Consider the following 23386-nt stretch of genomic DNA (forward strand, 5'->3'; position numbering starts at 1 on the left):
ACCCAAATATGGTTTTAATACGTCCAAACGTGCTAACTTCGTGCTCCAAAAATCAACATAGCAATGATCAAAATGCCCACACTGAGCATCACAATGGCTATGTCCGTCATTTAGAAACTGTCACGGTCCGGGGCAGCGGCCGTGTGGAGAGTGGAAGGAGGACTCAAAGTGCAGCACTTATTCAGGTGTGAGGGTGATTTATTGATGATAACAAACATAAAGAGGAGATGGCAAAACAGAACTACGGATGAACTAAACTGAGTGAAACTACACAAAGGAGTGGCAAACCTGAACACGAAGGGAGAACAGCAGGGAGAGCACGCAGAGGATTTCACAGGGTAGATGCAGAGTACGCAGGATAACACAGAGGATGAACACAGGGTATGTACACAGACGACGCGACCAGGAGCAGAGGAAATCACACACTATAAATACACAAAGAGACACTGGGAAATCACACACAGGTGGGGGAAACAGCTGGACCTGATTAACCTGACGAGACAGGGGAACACTAACACCAGGGACCAACAGAGGGAGCACAAACCCAGAACCCAGTGTCTAAAATCCCAAACACAAACCATCCCAAAACAGCCATGAATAATAATGAAAGTAATAACAATAAGTACATAAACATAAAGTCACTGAGTCATGGTCGCAGGACCATGACAGAAACAGTGTCTCGCCACATGCTTTCGCCAGCTAGTTTATTCCAGCAGACAACTGCACAGAAATTTGTAATGATTAGCATACAGCACCTTTAGCTATTGTTTTATGTAGTCACAAATGGAAAAAGTCTCTACGCAAAGGATATCAGGGGCAACATACTCAACCTGCAGCCTTGACATCCCAAACATTCGTCAATGCGGTTAAAATATGAATGAATTGATGAATATATAAAAACCTACTTCTGGCTGCTCACAAGGGCTCGCCACAGCGGGGAGCTCTGCATGTTTGATTTGGCTGAATTTTTTATGCCGGATGCTCTCCCTGATGCAACCCTAAAGGCATTCGTATCTCCTCGTCAATAAAAAAAACAGTATGACTATGAATGGCTATGATCAACTTATCATGAACAAAGGGATGTTTGGAAAGCTGGTTGTCTTTGAGAATGTTCATCTATTTATCTCTGTAACGTTGACATAATAACAGGTGGTTAAGATACCTATGTACTTCAAAGCTACACAACACTAGGTTAGGGTATTCCTGATGTGTATCTCTTCAAAAATGAATGGATCAAAGAAGACACTTCCAGGAGTGAAAGGTTTTATTCTGACTGAAGCCACAGTGCTTAAATGTTATTTAAAAAAATTGATTAAAAATTACTTTTATGCTGTCTTGTAATATTTCTTGTCATTCACTTCCTACTCAGTTATGTGGGTCTTTTTTCTTTCTTTTTCATCATCAGTGTGTCAACATGCAAAATGATGACCTCAGACATAAAAGCGGACAGTAAAAACAGTACAGACCATTTTCCAGTCAGCAAACATTAAACATTTAGTTCATTTGCATGCAGTCCAGTATGCTCTCCACTATCTGGTCCTGCACACCCACACAGCTGTTTTCAGTTGTTCCTGTTAATTAGACCTGTTATCAGGTGGAGAGGTGGAAATCAAGAACTGACATTCCAGGCATTATATGAGATCATCAAACCATGTAAACAAATACTGATAAAGAATTACGGTTTCCCGGCCTAACGGGTTCAACAGATCGAGCGCCTTCACCACCACACCTACACAGCACGTGAATGCAGAAGCGTTAAAAGAAAAAATAATTATGTGAACTGGAACAACAACTTTGCTGCTAGTGTTGTGTGATTATGTGATACTTACATACAATGGAGCTTGCTGTGGATTGAGTTTCATGTCCCTGGACACTGTAAAAAGAAGAACAAATTAAGGGTTACAACTCTAATTAGGCATCTATATTGTAATATAAAACAAAATCATGTCTTAAAGCGGTACTAAAACCTGTCTGGCCGTTAAGGGCACCGCACCAAGCTGTAAACACAATATTATCCTATCAACAATTTGTAAAACCAATATTTATATTGTATTACATTTGATGCAGGCACTAAGCAAAATTAGCATATATTGACATCTAGACTCTGGTGGGTCTAAAATTGACTTTGTGTTTAGCTCTGTTTTGCTTCACTTTTTACTCGTGCAGGCTGCCTACGTATATTAACAAATGCCTAAATATATGTGGCGACCAGGTCAGTGTTATCCATACACTAAATTATTTGTGGCAGCAACCTCGACTGCCATGTATTGATTTTTTGATCTCCTTACTATTTAAAAGGGTACGGTTTTATTCCAGTGCTGAGCTGCATCCAAGGAAACAATTTTGCTCAGCTTCTTCTTGACCTACTCTCACACACACATACACAAATACAGACTGACACATTGACTTTCTGTAAATAGTCCTTCTTTGTAGTGCACACAATCTGAATGTATTACCATTAGGGCTGAACGATATATCGCATTTGCGATAATATCGCGACATGATCAAGTGCAATTTTCTAACCGCAAAGGCTGCGATTATACTCTGGACATGTCCAAATTCATGGGCTGCATCCTCCTGAGGCCGCATTTGTAGACCGATTACGTCACAGCGACGCGCCGAAGGCTGTCCAAATTACTACCATATCCCAGAATTCATAGCGCGGCCCAGCCAAACTCCAGTTTCCAGCAATGGCGGCCGCTACTAAGTTTTAAAATTACTCATACTAATCTTTCTGGGTCACAAAATAAACTTTTAACATATTTTCAGGCGAGAAAGTAGTTGTGTAAACATCAAATATCTGCTCGGTTTATCAAGATATCCCATATTTGCAAAAGTGCTTCGACGTTTTCAGAGGCGTCTGCTACCCACCAGCTCGACAGCTAGCCGGGAGCTCGAGGGTTACTGATGCGGCCGAGAACGGCACAACTCCCGGCACATCATTTTCAGATCACCGCGGAGTTTCGCTGCTCGGGTTAAACGTAATATATAAGTCACTTAGACAACCTAAAAATGTTATTGTTGGGCTTTTTTCAGTGTTTTGTTTGTTCGTGAGTAAATCGGTTTGGCTGAGATTAAAGTTATTAGATTAGATAAAATAAAACTTTATTAATCCCCCGGGTGGGTTCCTCCTTGGTTTTCACACAGCTGACTAAACGTCAAACAGAAAACTTATTAAACAGAAGTATGAGACAGTCGAGAATTTACACCAGTGTCTGGTTATATTTTAGATAGCAAGAAGCAGACGGCCGAGTTTATTAAACTCCACCGAGACAGCGGTGACGCTAATCAGAACTAGTCAGGCTAGACCGTCCAATTTCACGCCTTTAATTTTAAAGGCGTGTTTGTGTGTGTGTTTATACAATTGCTATTATGTTTGCACTTTATGTGTAATGTTACTGACTGCAGAGATCAGTAAGATGTGTGTATTTTTTATTTATTAGTTTTATTTATTTAATATTATTTTTTAATTGAATGACTGTCTAGTAGTTCACAGATGTCGAAAAACTGAGTGTGGTAAAGCCACTGATTTTTTTTATGTATATTTCTGCAATCTGCACATTGTACTGACTTTCATTTTAATGTTTACACCAGGGTTCCTTGTCAGCACTTTATGCTCAGATGTTTGTAAGCTAAAAATAAACTATTGTGTATGTTCAAATATACTGTTGTGATTGAAGAAGTTAAATAAAAATGTCAGTCATCAATTCATGCATCACCTCATGTCATCATAACAGAGGTCTGTCTTCCAGGAAAGAACAGTTTAAAATTAATGTAATATAGTATTGGCCATACTATATGATGTATTGCTTGTCTTTGTTTAATAATACAGAAGACAAAGACCTTAAAAAATAATCGCATATCGCACGCATCGCAATATTGGGGCAAAAAATCGCAATTAGATTATTTTCCATAATCGTTCAGCCCTAATTACCATGCACTGAAGGAAGGATTATTATTGGTCTTTCTCCACATAGCGACAGGTGACATCATCATAAAAGACACAAGTTTGTTCAAAACTGGTACATCAAAGTCTGACAATGCTCTTACTCCTCAAATAAGTTATTAACATGTTTATGCCCAGAAAGAAAGAAAGAAAGTGCGTGGGTGGGTGGGCATTAAAAACTAAAACCGAATTCACTTCCATAACCATATTACCTTCAATAATCTACAGTCAAGTGTGTCAAATAAGGAGCAAAGCAGTCAGGTCGGATATGGTTTGAGGAGATTAGCACTCTGTTATTAACTGTTAATAACTAGACCTGCAATCAAATATTGCTAAAGTTATTTAACTCAGATGCTCAGGGCTTACTGAGATCCAGACATAGTCTGAACCAGAGTTTTTAACTAAACAGAGTCCATAAAGTGTCCAGGAGAATATCCAAAAGTCCAACCAGTGTGATAGCTTACCACTTAAATTATTTATTTCAGTATTTCCATGCTTCAGCCAGCACTGATGTGGCAGCTAAAGCAAATGAGGGTCAGAAAAAGATATCTATAGCTAACATGAGGAGGAGGACAGCAGCCAGCATGCCGCTGTGGGAGAGCCAGAAAGGGCAGAAGCAGCAGATGAGATAGGCACGCACTGAAAACGCCTCCTTGCTGCAGCTGGTAATTATCCTCTGAGGGTTCATCAGTACAAGCGACATCTTTCACTTTATAGAGTAATTTAGTCCAAATGAGAAACTGCTCTGAGGAAGAACTATACGCTGCCTGCCCAGACAAAGGTAGGTGTGAGCTCGTGTAAACATATAATCGAGGCCTTTAGCTTTTAAAAAGCCTGATATTTCCCTAGGGTATTGACAAATACCAAACAAATGATTCATCAGGTAGCCAGAAACTCAACTTCACATGAATGCCTTTACTCCTCCATGCTCACTGGTTGTATAAATAAGCAAATATTTTCTAACATGTCAGCCATAACAACTTAATGAATTGATAATGTATCAGTCACAGCTCCAGAGCTTTCCGCACAGTTCAAAAGGGACAGAAGATAATTAAATAATGGAGATTACGACATGTAAGCTTAGTGGGTTTTGTTTATTACCCTTTTATAAAATCCTTTAAGTCTGTGTCAGACAAATACATATCCAGAAAATCATACTGAAAATTAATTATTGACAAATTTGTTACATTGACATTGCTTACTTTTGAAAAAGCCAACAAAATGCAATATGGAATAAACACTTTATTTCCCAAAACATTAGAATATTATATATCTGAAAAAAAAGAAAAGAATTATATTAATGTGTAAGACCCTTTCCTTCCTTAGGCCCTCCTTTTGCACAGTACAGACATTCATTATTAATAGAGAACACGGGCTACAGGGAATACATGTGTAATATATATATGTCTGATTAAATAAAATCCCAATTTATAAAACAGGCTAAAAAATAACTTAATTCCAGTACTGGTTATTTATTTATTTATTTGGTTAAAATCTCTTTGGGGTGTCAAAAATTACTTTATGCAGAAAAGACCCTCGTAGCTAGAACATTAAACCTAAACATATTTTGTAGTACTTTGGAAAATGCTAGCAAACTGCCACTGGGACTACTCTATCCTAGTGATGCTTGCTAACTGAAATAGTCTGGATACTGGAACAGGAAGCATGTACAGCAGCTCTTCAGAACATTGCTGTGGACAAGGTGGCAGTTAAGCTTGGCTCTGGCGGTTGTCCCAATACTCGGTGGGAGATTAAGAGTACAGAACAGACACACACTGGATCACACGTGGGTTCCTGCCTCCTCTTATCACTGATTAGTCCCTCACTAAAAAAAAAAATAAAGCAAGAAAAGTAAACCACCAATATATTTTGACTTTTAGTTGTTTTACAAGGATTTGTATGATCAGTTAGCAGGATTTATCAGCTTATGTTCACATTTGATTCCTCACTCCCACTCGAGGATGCAGGCCTCAAAGCCTTTCTCTGGGCACAAGGTCAGAGGCGGTGGGTGTGTAATTACATCCAAACAAATGCATAACAGCTTTAGACTTGAGGATGAATGGATTTGAAACCTTTGTGTTGAACTTTCTTGTGGAGATATCAGGCTGCTTGTATTCATCAATGAGTCAAGGGACTGGTCACTTTTGAGACCACTCTCCTTGGTTATTTGCAGAGAAAATTTTCTCTTTTGTTTGCTGTTCTCTGGCACTAAAACAAGTCCTTGCTGCTGGCCTGCAGTGGTCAGCAGTGCATTAATCACATGAACCTCACAGCGGGGGAGGCAGCGTCAAAAAAGGCCAAGACCTAATGAGTTCAGCAGAGAACTGCTGGACTCAACAGAGTGCTCAAGTGCAGCGAGACCAATTCACTTTCTGTAGCCCAAACCAAACTTTTTTCCACTTTTTCTGCTAAATAAATAGCCTTGAACTAGAATTAGGCAGATCAGGTAAGGGGATAATCAGTAGCTCTAATAATACTCTGGAGCCTAATCCGCTTGCCTTAAGTGCACTGGGCCAGAGACCAGCTTCCTCACTCACCACATGCACAACTTTGACTGATAAGACTCTCACGTAATGTCCTCAACAGTCCCACTGCTTCTTTTATATTTTGATATTTGGAACATTTGTCGTCTCCTAGTGCTCTTTTTATAACTACTCCAGGCAAGACATGGGTAGGAGCCTTTACTCAAGGACGTTTCAACAGGGCAGACTGACAGCTTTATTGACTTTTGCAGCCAGTGGGTCCTTGTTATTTTGCTAATGTGATATCTAAGTGACCGCTGACTTAACTCAGTGCACAACACAACAATATCTGGTTGGAAGCAGAGGCTGTGCTACATTCACATTTTTCACTATTGAGGACAGAGATGATAACACTTACTCATCCAAATGCAGGTTTTTTGTGCCCTTTATCAGCTGTGCCATGCTTTACATTTGCGACGCCTTCCCACCTGGCAGCTGCACACAGCAGCTTATTTTGCTCACTTCTTCAAATTCATTAAGGGGGCCAAAAGTCCTTGTGACACCCTGATTTTGCCAGCCAGTTATGGTAAATGTTCTTTTCCAAGAAAAAGCTCTTGTTAGGCTCTTGTTTTGTTTTAAATCAATCTTTAACATCTACAGATCTCAACAACAAACAGAATAAGTGGCCGTTCGTCTGTTTAGAGCGAGAGTGCATTAAGCAGCCGTAAACTAGTAAAACAATTCAAGCTTACAAATATTTAGTTAAGAGAGAAAATAAAACAAGTGAGTAATCGGAGTACAAAAGTTAAGCACACTTGAAACACACTATCTAAATGCACTTTGGCCATTTCCCTTTTGAAAAAAAAGCCAAGCTATACGCTGGGTGGTGATATGGCCATCCACCTCATTCCATACTCTGGTCACTTCTGTTTTTGAGTTCTTTATTCCTGATATAATGTAGAGCTGTGCACGCCAAATAAAAGGAAATTGACAAAGATCTACTGCATCATCTCAGGATGTAATTGCTCCACCGTCTGCCTAGAGTTCATGGAGGGGCCTTTAATATTACACCAGACCTCCAGAACTTCCTCTTGGGTGATTTTTCATCTTGTCATGGCAACTAACTTCAGCTTCATGACTAACAGGCAGCACACACACAGAAACACAAACCCACTAGTTAATGCAACTAACCAATACTTGTCTGTTAGCATGTTTGTAAATAATTTCCAAGAAATAAGTTACATGTCACCAGACCAAAGGTGGGAGATATGCTGATGTCATACTCTGCCATAACAGATTTACAATACTGTCATTACTTTGAGAAACACACACACTCAGGCACGCACACACACACTTAGGTTTTAAATAAACTGTTAAATGACTGTCCCTCCCACTGATTACCTTTATTAACAAAAGCGTTCACCTTTTAAGGACTTTTGGATAACGTGATCGGTCCTGAAGAACAGTGAAGGCTGGGCCTCAAAACTAATGGTTATAAACAGTGGGTCAGTTTGCCTGTATTTATATCTCAAAACAAAACATCAAGAGGAAAGATTAAACAAATTCTGAACAGGTTGATGGAAGCACAGCCTGTCAGGGGCTTACAGAACTCACAGATGGTAACAACCTGCATTTAGCACACAGGCTACACTCCACTGGTTAGTTACTATATTCAAAGTCGTAGCTAAACTCAGAACTTTAAGTACAAAAAGTACCCAGTTTTTGCTTAAGGTAGAGTAAAAACACCACATTGAAGAAATACTAGATTAGAGTTAATATCCATTGTATGGCTTATGTGTTTCTGGTATGCCAGATGACATGCAGATGACCATCCACTGAAACAAGCTGTTTTAGCTCCTTTCGCCTTAAGACAGCTTCTTCCTGATTGGCTGCCTCTCACAAACACAGGGACCACTATCCTCACCGACAGACCTGGAGCCTTATTGCATTTTGACACCTGCAGTTTGCTTACTCTGATGCAAACTGCAGGTGTTTGCATCAGAAAACCTGTAGGTTTTCCTCATGGTTTAGTTTCTTTTCACAAAGAAAACACAAAAGAGTGAGATCTAAATTATTTTTAAAATGTGTTCAGAGTGAGGTATCCATTTAAGGTTTAAATACCATAACAGAATACAGCATTGATGCAAAGGAAAAACTGTGATACAAATTTCAGATTACATCATCTGCACAGGCAATATTCTTTATTCACCTTATCACAATTGTTTGGTATCTTGACAAACTCCTGAGAAAATATTTGCACCTTTATCTAGCACCAGTTTACTTTGGCTCTTATTTGACATTTTGTGCTACAGGTCCAGGAACAATCAGGTTTCTCTGAGCTTTGTCCACTCGCTCCTTTTTTTTCCAGGGTTCTTAATAGAGGTGGGATTCAGACAATAACAGTAAATCAAACCAAAACAATGAACTAACAATTCTCTATGTATTTATGACCCCAGGAAGCCCTTTCACAGGGAGGATAGGGAGTCGCTTGATTAAATGTAATAAAGTATAAAAATATTACTGAATGCATGTCTGGTATCAGTTCATCAGATTGCCATTGATCTGCTTTCTTCTGCTGACCTCGTGGTCATACAATATAGTGGGTGTGACAGTTCATTTGGTCTAACAGTTCCTCTTGGCCAGCAACAGTCATTCAGAGAGAGAACACAGGGGACTTCTTAAATAGCTACATCTGTGGGTCATTTCTGGTGCAGGAAATTACAAAAAGGTTCACACTGAATGCATTGATTTCTGCATCGCATAGGGCTGCTGAGAGGTAAACAAGTTCCAGGCAATTTACTGCAGCAAGACAGTATGCTGCTGTGAATAATACCTGGAGTTCTGGGTCAAGTTACAGAGTGCACATACAGATTTCATCCTTAATAATGCTAAAACCTGACAAAACAAATACTGCTTGATGTTGTTTTAATTACCGGTAGATTAAAAAAACAACAAGAACAACTGTGTCATTTCCAAGTGTGAAACTAAGCAGGAGTAAATATTACGTTAGAGCTTTGCTTCATTTAGACAGAAATGAGCCTAAACAAAACTTTATTTTGCCTGTGCAATCAGATATTGAGAAAAAATTGTTGACCCAAAACTGCACCAAATCATACCACAAAAGAAAAAGAAAATATTCAGTGAAAGAAAACTCTGTGAAAAAATAGTGTATAAAGCAAACCCTTTCTCTGGTAACAGAAGAACCTTGAGAAATGACATCCCCTAAGCCTGCCCTATGGCCACCCGACACCTGCTTATAGAGATGACACAACCCATTAACTCCACCTAAAGCACTGGGTGCAGCCAGCCTTTGGCCAAGCTGCTTAAGAGTCTCTTTTACAGCAGAAACTGCCTTTGAATTGCTACTAAAACAGATTTTTTTTCCCCTCTGTAGCTGAAAGGCTGCACAGAGGCAGGGCATGAGCCACGTTCAAGTGCACAGCCGTCACAAATGGACCAATGAATCAAGAGACAAAGGCCCCTGAAAGCTGTTATCGAGGCAGCGATGTGACGAGTCAGGGGTGCTGAATGGACCTGTTATGGCTTCCGCTGATCCCATGGCTATCAAAATAAGCCATAATAGCCATGTGACTGCAGAGTGAATGGGAGGATGAACAGGATTAGCTTCCCAACTCATTAATCGGACCGTCTCCAACACCCTTCCTGATAATCAGCTGAGGATTCCCCAACATAGCCATGTGCACAAGACACATAATGACTGTTTATTAGCTGATTAAAGAGCCTCATTCTTACGGGGCTGCCATACAAGTGATTCTCCCTGAGGAAAAATGTAGCCAAAGAAGGTAAATATCACAAAATGACTAGTTTAATTTTAATGTCATCTTTGGACATCCCGCCCTGCATCGTCACATCAACTACATCTGGCTCAAACAATCATGACTCAGTATCCCAGAAGAGCTTCCGACAGAGAAGGAAGTTGTTATAGTGTCTAGTTATTGAGATGCATTCTGACACATGTTCAAAAACCTGGAATAACAAAGAGTAGAACTACACAAACCCAAGGTGCAAAGTTGTGAAATAATCAAGCTGTTATCTTTTTTATTTCTCTTGGTTTTACTCTGTACTTTAACCTGGAGTGGCATTATGTTGGTAGTCCACAGGTGCTGTGCAGAGCTTTGTAGACATGTCTACATAATGCAGTGGTCAGCTAGGGTAGTGAATAGAAAAGAATATGTGGAAGAAATTATAACATGCTACTTTTTATTGTGCTTTAGTTGGTCCTGGATCAAAGTAGAAACAAGCATGCATGTATGTGCAACCTTTACATTTTTAATCTTTATATTTCAAGATTTTTAAAGGATTTTTTTTGGTTGTTTCAAAATGCCTGAGATTACTATTGATTGGATGAACATGTAGAAACATGTAAAAGCCCATTGACACAGGCCTAGGGAATGTTGATGACCCCACTAGGCAAAAATATGTATTCCTCGCTGACTGAATGATTACTGACAGTGCTACACCAACAATCTCTTAGCAATTACTTTTATGACTAGCAGATCACTATGGTTACCTGCAGTTTGCATGTAAGGCTAAGTTGTCTACAAAAACTCACCAACTAGTTGCCAACAGGAAATGAAAGTGAAGCAAAAAACCAGAAACAGAGACAGTTTATCTTTGAAATTAAAGTTGCACCTTCTGAAATGTGCGGGTCAAAAGTAGAGCTAAATGCAATCATAAATACAATCTTTTCCATCTCTCTCTGAGAATTCCTGTAGGACTACAAGAATATATCGGCCAAAGGCTGTATCAACACTGGCAGAGCATTTCAAAAACAAAACGCTTCAGGAAATAAAGACATTATGGTTTCATGGATTATCCTAAGGCGTTGACCTAGCCCCACCCCACAAGTATGATCTAGGTGCCCATTCTCAGAGAAGCACTGCTCATCATTTATAGAGTTATTATCCCACCTCAGTTTAATGACCTATAATCTTATTCATAAAATTGAATTAGACAAAGTTCAGAACATGTTTACAGTGCTGCTGTATTCACTGGACAAAAAACGAAAAAAGTTTGTATGAGATTTTATTAATGTTTTTAATTGTAGTGACTTTTAAAGAATTATGGTCAACATTTAAAGCATCATCAAAGCCAGCAGGCTTGAAGAGAAGCGGTTTGCCTCTTAAAACCACTTATTTCGAAATATTTAGCAAATGCTGCCTCGTTTAACAAATGTCATTAAGCAGATCAAATTTGGTTGTATTGGCCTCTTCCTGAGTCTGTATACCTGTGATGTTACAAAATGCAAAAGACACAACAAACCTTTTCTGGATACTAATCCCAAAACACCAACATGCACACTCTGGTGCAGAAAACAGGTCAGACCACTGGACATGACAGACATGTATACCTTTGCATTAGCATTTAATAGCCTTAAAGCTTCATACAGCAGCCTTTCTAGGCCAAAAACCTCCCATTGGCCATTAATTAACTTGAAGAATGTCAATGAGGATCCTTGTTAAAGGGGCAATAGTTACCTGCGGCTGCTTCTTCACACAGCTTTTTGAATATGGCTGTGCAGAGGGAGCTGCCATCAAGGACATGGAGGTACTCTAAAGAGGGACAGAAGCCCAATATAGACCTGAGGTGTCACCCAACACCCAGGTTCCATGATGACAACATAGAAAAGTCTCAGGGAGGGGAAAAAATGAGTTTGTGCCTCACCTATAATACAAAGGAGATGAGGACAACCTGGCCTGGATACTTTATCCTTTCTGCCCTTTTGGTGTTTTTTGCTTTAAAAACACACACACACACACACACACACACACACACACACACACACACACACACACACACACACACACACATATATATATACATATATATACACAGAAACCATCTAAAAGCATCTACTTGGGATTTTGTCTCGATGCATGCTCAATCATTCAGGAAAGTAAATCCCAAAAGTTGATTCTGTTCATCTGGACGTAGCGTTTTCAGTGGGAGAAACGTTTCGTCACTCATCCAAGTGACTTCTTCGTTCTCAGCTGAATGCAGGTTTCCCCAATCTTATAAACAGTACATTTGCATAATGACTGAAACTAGCACCACCAAGTCATCGGTTCAGGTATGTGATACTTGGGATTTTTGCGAGGCAAACTAAGATCACTGACACTAGGAGAAAGTTTACAGGTTCACAGCTCAAGTCACGCTTGCTTTAGTGTAAGGCCTCAAGGTACAGTAAGAGGCTTTGAAAGAAAGCCTCCACCAAATGGCATACAAGAGTGCCAGGGAGACAGCTTTCAGACTGGTTTTAAAGTCTCACGAAACACAGGCATTAAATGTCCTTGATCCCCACGTCAAACGCTTTGTTAAGACTTAGAAATGAACGTGCTCTGAATGAATATTGAATCAGAGTTTACATGTTAAAGTTGCTGTTTAAATACTAGGCCTTTTAAGGATGAAGGAGTTCAAGCAGTTTGTCCAAATAAATGTTTCATTCCAAACATGAACAATATCTGACTCACAAGGCCTCTAAAACTCTAGACGATGATATCAGTCAAATTCATGAAGAATTCACTGGAACATTTGGGCCCGTTGAGAGTTTGCTGCATGAATAGAGCTGTGCCACACTGGAGGAGGATTAAAGCGCCGTATGGCTCAGCTGGGTTTGATGTTTAACCCAGAGGTTTGTTTAACCTCTCACATTCTCTCTCCCTGGTTAACCGCTAGTTACTCACCTACTGCTACAACATGACCATTGCTGAGAGAGAGCACCTGCTTTAAGCTGCACCCTTGTCTGGTTCTTTTTACGGTTCACTATCAGCCCTGCTCCTCTGAAGCACTGCTAAATTAGTCAGGGCAACGTCACCTCCTCAACAACCCCACCACAGTTACTTCGACACACCATGTTGACTACCACTTAGGTAGTCACGGCTGTTTGATTTAATCAAACCGGGCTATTGTCTCTATGAACAGATATGAGACCGCGGTGGTGACGCGACCTCACCCTGCCTCACAAAAGCTGCCTCTGTGCAGAGACAGCACACAAATGCTGGCTGACAACACAAGGCCGGGGTATGAAAGGTCTCCTCAGTGCGTGGTGACAGTTATTACCCTCTCCACTGAAACCAAATACCTGTGAGCCCAGATAGCATTATCTTATTGTGAGGCACACTGGGGGCCAGCCTGTAATCAGGGCCCAGACCTTCACCAACTCTCCTCCTTAGGTTTAAAGCCATCCCTTCCCTTCTGTTTCCACACGATGGAAAATCTGTCTATTTGATTCTTCCCTGACACCTAGATGATTTATATTTATTAGGAAGTTTAAATTCTCTCAGGACTACATGAAAAAAATCTGTTGAAAATGAACAAGAAAGCTTTTATGCAATAAATTCAGCAGGATTCCAAATGCACAATCCATTCACTGGCAGGCAATGGGTGGGTGAGCATTGCTCAAAATCTCTCAAAATGATCATCTGACATTTCATGGGACCACAGTGTTAGTTACAAAACGAACTAGTACGGAGTACAAAACAGAGGGCAAAAAGCACACAGAAAGATGGGGAGACAGCAAAGTTTTAGAAAAGGAAAGTGCTGGTTAGTCTCATTTGGGAGGTAAGAGGTTTAGCCAAGAGAATCCTGAGCAACGCTAACCCCAGCTTCACAGCAGGCATGATCAGATTAATATTACGTCTACAGCGAGACTGATGCACATTGTTAGGTAACTGCTACATAAAGTACCAAAGTTACATGTGAAATGTAAATACTTAATTCTTTGATAGCACAGCAGCTTTTTGGTTAGTGTTAGCATTAGACAGACAGCATTAGCCTGAACCTAAGGTTTGGTACTCTCTCAGTCAAGTTAAGACATGCAAGTTCTGTCAATCAGACCCTCTAAATTGCTCCCAAATATGCATGTGTTTGTGTGTGTTTACACTCCTGACCTCTCTTGGATCATTTCGGTGAGTTCCACAATTCAGATAACAAGTAGCTGTCAACCTTTTCACCACTTCTTTAGAAATGGTTTTAAAATAGGAATCTACAGCTACTGCAGTTTGTTTGGGGAACTGAATTCCCAGTGGGGCATGCAAGTTTCTACACAAGACACTTTTAAGTTGCATTATGAGAAATAAATGACATCCACCCCAAAACGGATCATGCCTGCCATGTGATCAAACAGGAGACAACTAAAAAAGAAACTGAAGAGTAAAAAATTTAGAACAATAATATGAATGAGAAAGCCGTCAGAACCCTGTTTTCACCAATTACAGGAAGATTTAGGAAAATAAAGAAGTGAAGCTTCCATATTCTGTCTCAAAGCACATCTTTCACAGTATTCCTACCAGTTTAATGATGCCCTATAGAATGTATTAATTTGCAGCTTTAAAAATGTCTTTCAAGGAAACGTGTGTGTTGAGATAAATATGTAAATTCCCATGAGGAGAGCCCAATTACAACTTTAACAGCGGTCATATTAGTTGTTATTGAACACATTATCAGTGAGGCAGACATTGCTAGGTGCATCACAGACTTTGCCCCAGGGAATTGCATCAAAACAAACACGAGAAAGACAACCTGCAAATTCAGTGTGCCGCTTCACACATGGCAATGCTTTTATTTAGTCGTCATCACCGCCTACAACATAAAAGCTGCTTGTTGAATTGCTCTTATAATTCTGTCACATCACACTGAGAATCAACTTTCAAAGCTTTTGTCTCAGCCAACTAAGACGCACATGAAGGCATCAATGGAAACCTTACCCACAGTTTATTTGACGACACCGGCTGTGAGCAGACTCCTTCAGGTGATCATTAAATTAATTTTAAGTCCATCAGAGAGAGCAGGTGTGTTTATACTAGGCAGGTATTCTCAGTAGGCATGCAAGCTCTCACCACACTGATTACACTGAGCTAAATATGGCTTTGTGCTAACACAGACAGTAGGCTGATCAAAGCCCTGATGTCACAGGGCACAGGCGGAGCCAACAGACTACAGGTCAGGTGTATGCCGCAACTGCAGTGGCATAACTGCAAGTGTACTCTTTTTTTTAGCAATGCTGCAGTTTTGAGCATGTGCAGATACACAGGTTCTACTTATGGCAACATGTTTGGGAATTCAGATCACTTAAATGTTGTGATGATTTTTATATATTAATGTAAATCCTGATATTGAACCAGAAAAGAATAGATAGTAAACACACTGTAACTGATTTCATCTGGTGGAAAAGTAATCAGAAGTAATCAATGGCAACAGTGGCTTGGTACATTAAAAGTCCTGCAGTCACATTTATAAATCAAGTGTGCATTCATCAGAAAAATGGTTTATGACTTGATTTATCTGCTAAGTTTGGTTCAAAACAAGTCAATTGGTCCCAGGTTCTCACATATAAGAATATTTAGTTTTTCAATCATTTAAAAAAAATTACAGAAAATTTGGGGGGGAGCTTTCACTGTTGAACAGATTTTACATTTTTACAAAATATAACTATTTAAGTCACAACATATTCAAAAACAAAAATAATCATTAGCTGCAGCCCAATTCAGCTACAGGGTATTTTTATTTTCTAGGTACAGACACCATCTACCCCCACACCGTTCCATCTTTTTCCCCCTCCTTGTATGCTGGCCAGGTTTTTGTGTGAAAACCTCAGTATCATCCAGATCCATCTACAGAAACTATGGACTGTATAAAAGTTGGAGGCAGCCACCGTGACCTCTTCTATTTTTTCTCAGCACCTGAATTTGGTTATTAAACTACAAGAAACCAAACTTAGACAAGAGGGTGGCGTTCCTAGTTATTAGCTAATGCTAGTGAGCTAGGTTAGCAACCTGCATCAATAAACTGTACGATTGAAATGTATCTGCAATTTAGTGCTAACTGACTAAAAAACAAACAAAATAATAGAATTTTCACAAAACATTCATTGTTCAGCTGCTTGAAGGACACATGAACCAGCTCTGATTGGACTGGCCCTAAAACTCAAGTCCACTTACAGAAGGATGACAGGACTGTGCAACAACACTGAATTAGCTAATCTGCCAATTAGCTAGTCAGTCATACGATGGCAACCTGCTTGAGACGAGAATGACTGCATTCTGGTTACGTTCCTATATAAACGCACGTTTGCCAAGCAAATTTATGTTTTCAAACTTATGTAAGTCTATGTAGTACATGTGAATTTCCATGTCAGACTTCCAATTTTCACATATTCATCATTTATCACCATATTACAACCAACAGATTGCATGTAATTGCCAATTTGATCCCTTTCAATTGCAAATCAATAGCTGACTAAGACTTCGTCTTATTGCCACTTTACCTCCATCTAGATGCACCAAAATCCCTTTGAAGACGGCGACTGAGCGTGAGCGGTCGCAGACCTGTTCCCTATTTTCGAATCAAGTACTTCAAAAGAAACAAGATCACAAGTTTATTGAACACGGTCAATAATTTTGGTCGTGCCTCATTCTTCAACTACCGTTTTCTCCAGTGCGACAGTAGCACAAAGGAGACACGACACAGGACTGGTTTAGCAGCGACAGAACTTTCAGAATAAAACACATGTAACACCTTATAAATAAAGAAAACTGCTGCAATTTATCCTTCTACATGTTAACTGTGAGGTAGAAAAAAGCAGTGGACCAACATTCAGAAAGAAGTGTTGTAGACATATATCTCGACTTCTGGTCAGAAGTCAACTAACAGTGATGTTAGTTGGTTTGTATCCTGGCAGGCTTTATAATCTGTTACCTAGTTTAAGTAAATCAAGTAAATTAGCAGAAGTTGAGGATCATCATAACCTTTTGACGATCTCGCACACCTTTGTTTCTCAAGTACGGCTCCCAAACATCACCTGCATACTGAAATCAGATTTCACTATGTAAACACAAGACCTCCTCCAGATGCCTTTAAATCCGCTAGTAAATATTCAAGCTGTTCCTCATCCATCTAGGCAATCCAGTTTTTGTATGTTGTCTTCTGTTTGTTCTGTTTGTCTTCCCGTTGTGTTGGCACAAAAAGGCTTATTTCTGTTCAATAAAGAAATTCCCAGAGTTATATTTATTATTAGGTTTTTAATAAAAGGCTATTCTAACCAATTCCCAAGGTGATTTAAATTATCTGACATCTGTGTCATTAAAAAGAGCTAATCTGATCAAACACAAGTAAATAACAGAGGGTTTAGCAGAATGCATGCAAATGGAGAAACTGCTACGGTTATACTTGTTTACAGGATTATAAAATCCTGCTGCACATGTTGGTAACAGAGAGAGGGTTGTAAATAATTCATCATAAGCAAACATTAAGAAATCAAAGTTAGCATTTTGTCACAAAGCTGGTACTTTTCATGATGTCAAATTTTGATATCAACATAGGCACATTAACAATTAACATCAAAGCGTTCTCAATAATTTCCAGAAGAAAATAAACTCTGCTCCAGGGCACAAAGTTTGGACAAGCTGTGGAAATAGCTGCTGTTTTGGAACAATGAGTGCGGCTGCTGTTTGGCGTGCTGAGAGGATTCCAGCGATTCCAGCCTTAACAAAAACTAAGTCAAGGCTTTATTGTGAATATCAGTGGGGAATTCAGCAGTCGCCCTCCCAGGCATACCAAAACTTATCCCTGAGACAGCACTACATGATGAACTAGTACCTGTAAGACTTCCTCTAATGCTTCCATTCTATAGCAAATACAGCATAATTACAAGGCCCACACTGTGCGTATCCTCCATCATCATTAAATTAGGGGGTTTGTAAAGATGAGAAATTGACGGGGTTCTGCTTGGAGCCAGCAGGATCCTCATGGAAATTTACAGTACTCAAAATGGGAGGCCAACTCCTCTTTCATTTGTCTCTCATAACGGAGCTAAACATATATCGCTAACTAGGACGTCCTAAGAAATAAACCTGAATTTTGCAGGGAAAGCTGCAGAGAGCAGAGTAATAAGCTTTTGTTTAGTGGAAAAGTTGCACAGTCCTCTCCTGATAGCTTGTGTCTTATGGAAAAAAAACATGGAATGATGTGTACTGGTGAAAGTGCTCAGCTGCAGCTCGGTTTACTGTTGCGCTCACTTTCTGTCATGTTTGTTAATACCATCATCTGAAGATGGATATAATACATGGTTTGAGACCATTTTTAAAAGACGACATATCCAGTAAGTGCCACTCTAACAAAATCACGATATTAACATTTCATTCTGGTTTGCAAATCTCAAGTTAGTGGTTTGAATTTCACGCTGATCTTCACATCTAAAACTTCAAAGGAAAGTAAAAAAAAAACATGTTTGTAAAATATTAAATGAGACTTATTATGCTTTCTCTTAAATTTATAGATGCCCATTAAAAATATGCCCAAAGTTTCAAATAATAAAGAAACTGTTTGTCAAAGTAATCTCTGCACCAAAAGCTCAGGCTTCATACTCCACTCAACGTTTCAGATAGTTTTTTTCCCCACTCTTAAAGTTGTATGACAGCAAATATGTATGAGAGCAAATATCCTTACCAGTCATTTCAGTCAAAAAGCTCTGGATGTGTGCACAAAGCTAAACTGACCTGCTGTTCAAAGCTAGTTTAAAGGGAGAGAGGCCGCAATTGCTTACTTCATACAGTGGAAGAACTGAGGCCACACCAAGGCCCAATATTAGTGAAATAAGGATTATTTTAAATGGCAAAACATACAAAGCTTATCTAGGAGTGTCCTCAAAAAGACCAATATGGAAGGTGAAAATGAACAGGTTCCCATTAAATTCACAAACAGTCGTGAAAATTTGGATGATTTTGAACTACTGCAACTGAAAACTTCTTTGACCAACACTCTGACAGGATAAGCAACTGCTCAAACACTGAGAAAACAGTTTGACATTATTCAAACACATTGACACATCACACAAGTACAAAGCACATTTGAAGTATAGAAGTGTTAAGTTAATGAACTAGGTGAGTTTGCAGGGCTGATTCGAAGTCTTTATAAAGCTATTCTGTACTCGCTGTCAAAGTACTAATAATTAAGGCACTGCAATCTCACATCCATCCATTGTCATCTGATGCAATCTCACATCTCTACAATATATCTGCTTCATATTTATCAACTTGGAAATTTCCTTTTGCAACATAAAAGTTCATATCAACTAGGTGAAGTGTTACTGCAAATGTGACACACCCACTGTGTAAGAGGTTTCAAGAAGGAAGTGGCAACAGGTCCATTTCCTTCTTTCTGTCTTGGTCAAAGAATATAATATGGGGATGATGGATACTTGGCCTACATTCATTGGCGCCGACTCATTTTTACAGGACAATTGCACAGTCAAAGGCATGCATGGAGCGATACAAAATAGATGAGTGGGCTGCTTGATAGATAACAGAGCCAGTTCTACCAAGTCAACAATGACAGCAGGAAATCTCTGTAAACAAGTCAGATTACCAGGGTCATGAGGGAGTGACAACAAATGTGAGCAGTGTCACCTGTTCTCACTTTTACTCTTGCCATTACTAGGGCTTATTTAAAGATGAAACACTAGTGTGGAATCCAAGGTTCCAACATTATTATAGACTGGGTGATAGCGTGAGTATTAAGAAAGCGTAGAATCACTTGTCAGATTAGTGTTGATGTTGAGGCCAGAGATAATCCTCAAAGACACTGTAAAAATGTAAAACATTTAGCACCCGACTCTTTTTAAGAGAATAAGAAGATTCTCTTTAAACAAGCCACTGATCGGCTTCACTGCTTGTACCCAGGCAAGTGGGATAAACTCAAATTAACCAGGAAGTGAAGAAGATGAGGCTTGTGTTGTGACTTCAGAGCGAAGCTATGGGTGTGTTACAACATGGGAACCCAGAAAACAGCCATGCCTTGGTGCCTCGCCCTTTGAACATGTTCAAATGGGTGAGGTCAAGCGGGTGTAAGTGAATTAGTAGGCCACTGCTTTTGCTTACATGTGTGCAGACCTTCCCAACAAACCAGGAAGTAAAATCAGCTCTTGGAAGTAGGCTTCCTTAATGAGGAAAAAAATAACCCGGAAAGATTTTAAGTATCTGCCCAACCCAACAATGACTTTAATTTGTTTTTGTGCTTGTGGGGGGTTATTAGAGGCAGAGTCAGTATAATTATTGACAGTTACCAGGGTTTCGGCTTCATACAAAAACAAAAGAAAAATAGTGCCAAAGATCCGACAATTTTTTTTAAATGAAACCAGTTGATTTATTTTTGGTTATAGATCATTTTATTAATTTAATAATTAACATAATTTTATATAAATTTTGATCATTTAATTTAATAAACAGCCAAAATAGGTGTAATCACTTCAAAAGACCAACTTTGAGCCGATAAAAAACTCTGATAACAACTGGGTAATCTGAGTGTTCCTCATTAAATCCTTAAGAGTGGTAAAGGTCAATCATTTGAAAATAAGTAATCATACAAATCAATTTTATTTCTCTCAGAATGACATATATATATGTAAATATAGCTAATTATTAAATTAAATTCCAGGCCTTTTTTTGAGAACCAACTATGACATCACTGTTGAGGATGTATCCATTTCGGATTCTTTTTACATTTGCACATAGATACACCTTACCAGAGCTACCTTAATTTTCATGGCACACATTCATCCAGGTGCTTACGACTGGCCTCCTATCAGCTCGAAGCAATCAGGTTGTTCTCCTCTATGGTACTTTGAACCAGAGAATGGTTACTCACACTCACCTTCCTTTTTTACGACAGTGCTGAGATTATTGTAAACAATGGAGAATATGCTATGCTAAACAAACTATGTAATGACATCATTTCCCATCATTCCCGCACACACACACACACACACACACACAGATAGATAGATAGATAGATAGATAGATAGATAGATAGATAGATAGATAGATAGATAGATAGATAGATAGATAGATAGATAGATTTTCTTATTGCCACATATCAAATAACCATTTAAATTTAATAACTACTTTCAATCAATCTATCTATGCTACTTAGCCAAGCTGCAAAAAGGGCAAGAGCCAGGGTACACCTTGGACAGGTTGCCATTATGTCACTGTACTAAAATAGAGATACAGACAACCATTTTTATTCACATTCACACCTTTTGGCAGTTTAGAATCACCAATTGAACTAACATCACTACCAGGTTTTTGGACTGTCGGAAGAAGCCAGAGTACCCAAAGAGAACCCATGAGGAGAAGACGGTCACTAGATGGTGGATACAAACTCAGAACCTTCTTCTATGAGGCGACAGTGCTTACCACCATGTTGTGTGGCATTAGTGTGGCACATTGGTGGATGTTTATTTTAAACATTGCACGTATATTCAAGTAATCTCTATGTGCCAATAAAAAGCTTTAAATGCCTGATTTCTGACAGTTTTTCTACCCTTAAAACTGTATCATGTCAACAAGAAGGGATCTTTTTAAAATATTCATCTCAGATGCAAGAGATGAGAGATATATCTTAATTTTTTAAATAACTCAAGCAGGTAGCAGACCCACCCACCTGCTTTTAGACTTTCTGTTTGCTTTTAGACTTCTTCTACAAGTTCTTCTACAAAAAACTTGTAGAAGAAGGGAAAACAGCTTCTTTTCTGGCAACGCAGGAACCAAAGAGCTACACTGAGGCCAAGTATGAAATAAATAATGATTACTTTGAACTCTGAATCATGCAAAGTTACTCTTTGACTATTTTATGACTTGATCTATTTAAACTACATACACTTGAAGACTTTTTTAACCAAGCCCAAACACCAGGAACATTTGGTTTAAAATTCTCTTGGTGGGGGTTATACACTGCACAAAGCACAAAACAGCCTGAAATCATGGTAAAAGAAGGTCAGCGAGCTGGGTGGTGGAAATGAGGGGCCTAGTATAAGATAAGGGTTAGTTGAAATCATGCAAAGCTACTTTAGTAGAATTAACATATAAAGAATAATAGGGCTCCTTAAATAATACAATCCTAAATACTATTATCTAATGAGCACAACATTTAATGCTAGTATGAGAGCTTTCGGAGTGGTGATATAAGCGTACTTGCATAAGTCACAAGCATTTCTTCTTTACCTCCTAAACTTTAGCTTCTTTTGAACAGTATCATTTTACACGTCTATGTTGGTCTTCGTCGTTTTAAAGCTAGCAGAAACGTGAGAAGCTCTAGCTTTTGGCCCCACAGGCTCTAAGTGAAGATGTCATGGCTACCAAGCAACATGTTAATAAACCCACCCAGCAGCCATTTAACAACTTCTTTCAATGTAAAACAACCCCGATACGTACAAAGCCACGCCGGGCTCCATTCATAGTACAGCTGATAACGGGTTTACATAAAGGAGTCCTCTTACCTTCAGCACTTGAAGCTCAGCGTGAAGAAGATGAAAAGGAATGTTCTGAACACATAATAATCCTCCTGTTGGTGAACTCGCAGTATTTGGATGTTCAAAAAGAGTGAAAAGTTGCGCAGCGATCAGGTTTTCAAACCAAAAGTGTTCTCTTCAAGGAACAAGACTGACTTTCTCAGAGTTGTTAGTGTTTCCCAGGACAACTCAATGGGGAGGAGTCAGCACGAGGACTATTAAAAGCTCAGTGGTTTGTTTTTCATGGAGCAGACTTTCAGACAAGAGGAAGTCAGTGTAAACTCGTGAGGGGGGTTTGAGTAACTTTAGTGATTTCCCAAAAATTACTTCGAGAGGGAACTAATATTGTGAAACGGTCACTGTCCGGGTTTGTGAAAAAGTATCGTGGTCGGTCCCCAGAGTCGAAATGAAAAAACGGAGGAAGCTGGAAAGATCAGATTAACATCCCGTCTGTGCTTTTCACAATAAAGGAACACGAACCCTGCACGCTACTAGGACCAAGGCGTCATGGACCGCATACCACCGAACTAATAACTAGATCACTGAATGAAAACACATTCAAAGTTACTTCGGAAAACTTGAAAATGAAAACTACGTGAAAGTCTGTGTCATAAATAAGAAAGGAATATATGAGAAGGACTTTTCATTTTTATTTTGAGAATAAAGTTGAAA

At 39.2% G+C, this 23386-nt stretch overlaps 1 protein-coding gene across 6 annotated transcripts in view; it reads right to left on the reverse strand.

The window, feature by feature from the left end:
- The window catches only part of LOC102306461 (A-kinase anchor protein 13), a 125045-nt gene extending 101912 nt beyond the window's left edge, over window positions 1–23133 (reverse strand). For 4 of the 6 annotated variants that reach the window (XM_042218107.1, XM_042218104.1, XM_042218099.1 and 1 more), the window contains exons 1-2: window positions 22703–23132; window positions 1830–1873 (exon numbers count right to left, since the gene is read on the reverse strand). In XM_042218107.1, the coding sequence (XP_042074041.1) occupies window positions 1830–1862 (33 nt within the window). In that variant the 5' untranslated portion in view covers window positions 1863–1873; window positions 22703–23132. Of the gene's footprint in view, window positions 1–1829; window positions 1874–15134; window positions 20778–22702 lie in introns of those variants that run through there. The other 2 variants (XM_042218095.1, XM_042218109.1) reach the window with 2 other exon arrangements.
- Between the last annotated feature and the right edge of the window lie 253 nt (window positions 23134–23386).

Source organism: Haplochromis burtoni, unplaced genomic scaffold (genome assembly GCF_018398535.1).
Source record: "Haplochromis burtoni strain Fernald_Lab_line unplaced genomic scaffold, NCSU_Asbu1 Contig_2, whole genome shotgun sequence".
Lineage (NCBI taxonomy): Eukaryota > Metazoa > Chordata > Actinopteri > Cichliformes > Cichlidae > Haplochromis > Haplochromis burtoni.